Raw genomic sequence first — 6021 nt, 5'->3', positions numbered from 1 at the left:
CATTCACTGCACCTCTAATGCCCTTCTCCAGTGTGAAAAGCCTCCCTGCCCTCAGTTCTTCTGGGTGAATTTCCACAGCTGTGAGCAGTCTGGTGCTGGAGAGGGCCCAAGCTGGGCAGGAGGTCTGTCTCACCATCCCCACAGGTGAAACAATTCTCTAACATGAGGACTCTGCAATTCTTAATAAACAAAGCCCAGTCTTCATTCTTTCTGAGGTGTTTCTCTCCACTGTGCTGCTTCTGTTGCTGGTGAATGCTTACATTGAACCAGAGTTGTCGCCCACAGGCCACACACACGTGCAGTTTCTGCCTGGAGCATATTCCCCAGTGCTCAGCCAAGTGCAAAATGTCCTTCAAGACTGGGACACATATCCCACAAGGGTAGGCTTTCTGGGTAGTTGGACCTGCCTTGGGAACCCTGAGTTGTGACAGGCCTTGAAAAGGTGCCTGGTCATCCTCCATTCAAAACCAACAACCTGAAAGCAGAGAAATGTTGGTGAAGTACGTGTAGACTTCGGTGGGAGGGCGGCCCCATCACAGACGTGTTCTCACAACTTGGGGAATGCGTACACAGGACGGCAGGGAGGAGAAGGGGCTGAAGTTAGGGTGAGAAAGAGTCTGCTGCGCAGCTGAGCCTGGAAGATGATACACTGGGGAGGGCTACTGTGGGGAGAGGACACAGCAATAGGATGTAGCACAAGGAGAGGCTGGGTCCCCAACTCACTTCACAAACGGCTTTCAGCAGGGGCTTGTCTGCGGATAACACATGCACTGAACGAAAGGGAAAATCTTTTGCAACCAAGTAGCTGGTGTTCAAGGACTTCTCAGCTTACATATACATCTCACAACATGTTATATGTGGCTCAGTGTTGGAGAGCACTTCAGAGGGAGCAGTGGAGAGGAACAGGGGAGACTTGAAGACCAGATAGGGTCGATTAGCCCTGGCCAGAAGTCAGGGTAGAAATGACAAGGGGACAAAAATGTCAAGAATGGAACTGAAAGACAGAAATGAGTTACGGTTGGTCCTTGGTATGAAAACAATGATGGGTCTTAGAGAGGTTCCTGGTATGATCTGAACCCAGCCTGACATCAAGCCAGCCACTTACTTCCCATTTACCAGGTCCAGTCCCCCAACCCAGGGCCCTCTTGCTGTGGCTGGAGTCATGTCTGCCTCGTCAGGCACCCAGGTCTCTCCCCTGAGCTCCAGTTGGGCAACCACGTGGAACCTGGAAGATGCAAGTCCTAAGGGAAAGACAAGGCAGGTGAGTGGACAGCACTGGTGCAGAGTGACCCACCCCATGACAGACTGCAGGAGAGAAAACTAGTATTACAAAAACAACCTTGGAGAAGTGTCTTACAGGAATAGCCCAGTAGTCCCCACAAGTAGTGACCATCTGATACCTGCAATTCTGGCACAGTCAGGCACAAGGGAATGTCAGCTGGAAGGAAGGGGACAGAATCTCGGGCAGAGAGTTACAATGAATCTGGACAGTCACTTTGCCAGGGTGAGGCCTAATCTGGCGGGATCCACTGATTTCACTGCAAGACTCCTGATCCTCATATCTTTCCCTGCAAGGCCTCTGGGATGCTGAACGGCTGCTTGGAGAAAGGATGGGGAAAGGGTGCCCCAGCCTGGCACCCACAGCACCTATGCAAGAAACTTAGAAAGAGAGCAATGTCCAGAGTGTGGCTGTGAGAAGGAAAGAGCGGTCCCCAGAGAAACAAGGAAGGAAAGAGCCCAGTCAAGGATGCTGGGATAAGTGAGGGACTTACCCAGTGAGGCCACAAGTGCAAAATTCTCCAGCATCACATCATGGTACAGCAGTCTCTGAGTCCGATCAAGAAGCTCCCACTCCTCCTGAGATAAGTCCACAGCCACATCCTCAAAGGTCACGCTGACCTACCATGATGAGGAGAGAAGTGTCCCTGAGCAGCCTCTCTCAACAGGACCCTCAGTTTATCCCCCAAACACCTACTCCCTGCCCATTCTCTCCAGCTCCAAAACTCACAGGCTATACAAGGCCCAGATGATACTGGTGCTGGCTCTCTCTTTCCTACTGATCACTGTGTCACCCCACATCAACTACAGGCACACAGGCAAATAAACAAACACCATCCAAGCACTGCTGTGGCATGAAAGGCCCCACCTCCTCTCTGCCAGCAAGTTCCCCAGCGGTTCCCACATCATGCCTCCCAGACACAACCAAACATGGGTTCACTTTCCTCCCTTAAGCTCCTAGGAGCAAGTCCCTGGGACCTTCAGTTCTCACACTCTCCACTGAGTACATCACTCTGTGGACCATACTCTCCTCACATCCCCAGCCCCCCACCACCACTGCCACCTCCTCCACCCCAGCGGCATCTTCCTGGCCTCTCCACATGCCACTCTGCACACACAGAGCATCCACAGAGAGCTTGGCAAATGCAAGCAGGATTCCATCCTGCCCAGACCCCTGAAGGCCCACACTGGCAGGGGAAGCCCCTGGCTCTGCTTTAAAGGCCTCTTCACCACGCCCTGTTCCCTGCTTCAGCCTCAGCCACCCACAACCTCGTGCAGGTGTCAGATACTCTAAGTCCTCTTCCACTGCTGTGCTGCACGTGCTGTTCCCTCACCAGTGTTAGCCTTCCTCTTTCCACTCAACCCTCAGTCAGTCCTCACACCACTGGTCCCTAGCCCAGGCCTACCTACTTTTCCCAGCTGACCCATTTGTCCCTGAGCTTATCTGCCAACGTGTGTGAAACCCCACAGGCCCTGCCAAGGGTCACCACAAAACTCTAGTGAGCCTTTAGAGAGATGAGTAAGCACTGGCCTTGGCCTCACTGTCATCGCACCTCCATTACTGCTATGCTTCCACATCCATCTCATGTCCACTCCCCCTTGGAAGCCTTGGCCATATGCTGGATCCACCTCTCCCTGACACCCACCTCTTCCCACACAGCCACTCTCCCTCATCTGTCTTTTTGATGCCCACTAATCTCAATCAGGTGCTCAAGAAAGAGGCCCAGTCCTCCAATCTTACCTTCCCCTTCTTTGCCCCCTAACAACATTGTCACCATAACCTGAAGACTCTTCCTCCTAAACGTGACTCACAGTTACTCTCGAATCCACACACAGGCCACCAATGTGTAGTGTCTCCAACCCAAATCCTTCCCCTGAACTCCAGACCTGTGTGTCCAGTTGTCCTCTCAATGCCTCCACTTGGGTGTCTCTGCAACATCTCAGACTCAACATGACCAAAACCTAACTCCTGATATTCCGTCTGAAAATTACTCCTACAACTGACTTCCCCATTTCAGTTCCAGCTGCAAAGGCCCAAACTTAGGCTCATCCCAGACTCCTCCCCTTCTCCCTCACTCTCCACATCAGAAAGTTTCATTGGACCTACCTTAAAAACAAATCCAGAAGCCATACGTTTCCTCTCAGATCCACAGCCACCAACCTGGTCCAAGTGTCACCAACACTCATTTAGACCATTGCAGCCCTCACCCCTACTGTCTGTTCTCCACTCTGCAGCCGGAGAAAGTCTGTTAAGGCCTGATTCAGATCACTCCCCTCTTCTATGTCAAACCTTCCATGGCTCCCAGTACCCTCGGAACAGAGGCACAGATCCTCAGCCTGCCCAGAAGACAATGGAGAACTGTGGCTGCACTCAGTCTCACCTCCAAGCATTTGCACATGGTGATCCCTGTGCCTGTAATACCTTCTACAGGACAGTCTATTGGTGGCCAAAACTTGGGACCCCTTCATATAACCCCTGGCCTGGATTCAAGATCCTGAGCCTTGGGGGAGGTCTCAGAACCAATGGTAGAGTGGCAGGCAGAGTCCCAGGACACATCCAGAGACCACGTGTGGGAGATAGGGAGGGGGAGGCCCTGAGACAATCTTTACTCACATGTGTATGGCTGGTAAGTGCTTCTGAAGCCATGGAAACCTGTGGGAAAGTGAGACTGTGAGTGAAGGGCATCCACGGTGGGGTCCCAAGGGCTGATCCGACCCCCTATGCCTGCCCTGAAGCAAGGTGACCTCCAGCTGTCTTTAACTCCTGGGCTCCAGTCCTTGGTGCTGCCTCTTACTGTGCCACCTTGGACCAGGATTCAACGTCCCTGTGTCTCAGTGTCTTCATCTGTAAAACGAGCATAAGAATGGTACCAGCCTCAAAGGGCTGCTGTTGGCTCAAATGCATTAGTGTATGTGAAGCGCTAAGTATGAGCTATTACTGAATTAGAATTAAGGATTCTGTCAATGTTTTCAGTGAAACCGATTTGACGGGTTTTTGAAATTTTAGATGGATGTTATACTTACCTTTTAAATATTTAAGAAACTGTCATATTTAAGTTTTTTAGCGTCTTCATATATTGCTTTGTGGTACATTGAGGTGTAAACCAAGTAAGTGCTTGCATAAACTTGTTAAATTCATACATTTCGGTGTTCAATTGCCTACCTATATGTACACATTTAGAAAAATACTGATTACTTAAGGCTATCTCATAACCTCAAGTTAAAAATGGGAAAAGGGGGCCTGTGCAGGCTGAGTGGACGCTAGGTTTCTATCCTAAAGAATCTTCGCTAACAGGGTCACTTCTCCTGGCTCTACAGCCGCCGCTCTGCTCCAGCCCCCACGGTAACTCATGGCGTCCGCGCAGCAGCCTCCACAGGGTCATCCCATCTCCACACTCGTCAGCCACCCCGCCCCACGTCTGTTCTCTTCTGAGCATCCTTTGGGAATCTTTTAAAATTCTCAGATCCAGCCTCTCTGCTCACAACCCTCCATGGCTACCAGCGCCCTCAGAACGCAGGCGCAGCCATTCCACATGCGGCCCACCCGCGCACAGTGCCTGCCCCGGCTCGCAGCCTCGCCGCAGGTTTCCCGAGTGCTCCACGCCTCTGCACGTGCTGGGCCCTCTGCACGCAACACTCCTCCTCATCGCGCTGGGGGTCAAAAAGCGGGACTCCACCCAGGAACGCTCCTCTGTCCTGACCTAAGGGGACAGGCTGAAGTGACCTGGGCAGGCGCCCCTCATTCGGGGCTCCGGGCTTCGGAGGTGGGGTCAGGGCAGGTGAGGGCCTGGGACGCGAAGCATCAGCCTGCACTGAGCGCCTCAGCGCGGCCGCCCGAGAGCCTGCGGCGGAGCGAAGCCGGCAGAGGCGGGCGACGAAGCCCGGGTGCCGCGAGCTCTGCAGAACCCCCAGCTCAGCGCATCCCCCGCGCAGAGTCACCCCAGGGGGCGCCCTCTCCGAGCCACAGACCCGCCTCCCTGCGCTGTGGACGACGTCGCCTCTCGCCCCTCCCCCTCAGTACACCTTGGGCCTGATCAGCACGACCGACCCGAGGCACCGAAATGGCCGCCCCCGGGAGGATGCCGGAAGTCCCGCCTTGAAGTTTCCCGCAAGGTAGGGAAGCGTCCTTCTCCTCGGCTTTCTTTGACCCAGCCCTGCAGAGGCACAGCGCAGAGGCATCTGGGTAGTGTAGTTTTCACCCGGTCGTGAACCTTAGCGAGGTGTGCCCTCTCCAGACCTCCGGGCACAAGCCAAGATGCCCGTAAGCGACGCTGGAAAGTGGTGCCCCGAAGGGCCCGTGAATCGATGAGGTCTAGCTCCTTTTAAAGGGGAGGCACGGAGATTTCCGTGGAGTGTAGTCTGCAACCAATCACAGAAATATTTAGAGACATATTATTCAGATTCTTCCCAAAGCTACAAAATCAAAGTACACACTAAACCCTGTCAGTGCGTCTACTTATTACCTGGAAGCTAATAAATATTATATTATTTCTCTTCAAATACATGAAATCAGTTTTGTAGGCTTCAGTATATTTGGGCAGTGACAAGTGAGAAAAAACTCCAGACAGGGTCATAATGGGGAAGATGGAAGAAGGATGTTGGATGATCTCAGTAGTTGGACAAACGTGGAGCTCTGCTGCTGGTTCCCACAGTAAACGTCCCTGTCTATGTAGTCAGTGGTTGTGTCCAACCCAGGAGCAGCACTGTTTATCCAGACAGTATGTCTTACTCTGTAGCCTGCGA

At 52.9% G+C, this 6021-nt stretch overlaps 1 protein-coding gene across 4 annotated transcripts; it reads right to left on the bottom strand.

The window, feature by feature from the left end:
- Nucleotides 1–323: 323 nt before the first annotated feature.
- LOC106829204 (zinc finger protein 792-like) lies at nt 324–5380 on the bottom strand. Of its 4 annotated transcripts, XM_070499388.1 has the most exons (6): nt 4303–5378; nt 4024–4123; nt 3893–3931; nt 1773–1899; nt 1106–1241; nt 324–475 (listed from the first exon to the last, which is right to left on the bottom strand). In XM_070499388.1, the coding sequence occupies exons 3-6, from the start codon at nt 3923–3925 to the stop codon at nt 451–453; spliced, it is 321 nt and encodes a 106-aa protein (XP_070355489.1). In that variant the 5' UTR covers nt 3926–3931; nt 4024–4123; nt 4303–5378; the 3' UTR covers nt 324–450. The 4 variants fall into 4 exon arrangements, with proteins under 4 accessions (XP_070355489.1, XP_070355488.1, XP_070355487.1 ...); XM_070499387.1 differs by having other exon boundaries at nt 3893–4123; nt 4303–5380; XM_070499386.1 differs by having other exon boundaries at nt 3893–5380.
- Nucleotides 5381–6021: the final 641 nt, after the last annotated feature.

This window comes from Equus asinus, chromosome 26, assembly GCF_041296235.1.
Source record: "Equus asinus isolate D_3611 breed Donkey chromosome 26, EquAss-T2T_v2, whole genome shotgun sequence".
Taxonomy (NCBI): Eukaryota; Metazoa; Chordata; class Mammalia; order Perissodactyla; family Equidae; genus Equus; species Equus asinus.
The sequence above is the reverse complement of the archived record's forward strand: the minus strand, read 5'-3'. Positions and strand labels throughout refer to the sequence as shown.

Coding starts and splice junctions, on each gene's coding strand:
- LOC106829204 (XM_070499386.1), bottom strand. CDS start 3,964: ATGCCCTTCACTCACAGTCTCACTTTCCCACAGGTTTCCATGGCTTCA. Junction 1,242..1,772: donor TGCACTTGTGGCCTCACTGG/GTAAGTCCCTCA, acceptor TCTTTCCCTTAG/GACTTGCATCTTCCAGGTTC. Junction 476..1,105: donor CTGGACCTGGTAAATGGGAA/GTAAGTGGCTGG, acceptor CTCTGCTTTCAG/GTTGTTGGTTTTGAATGGAG.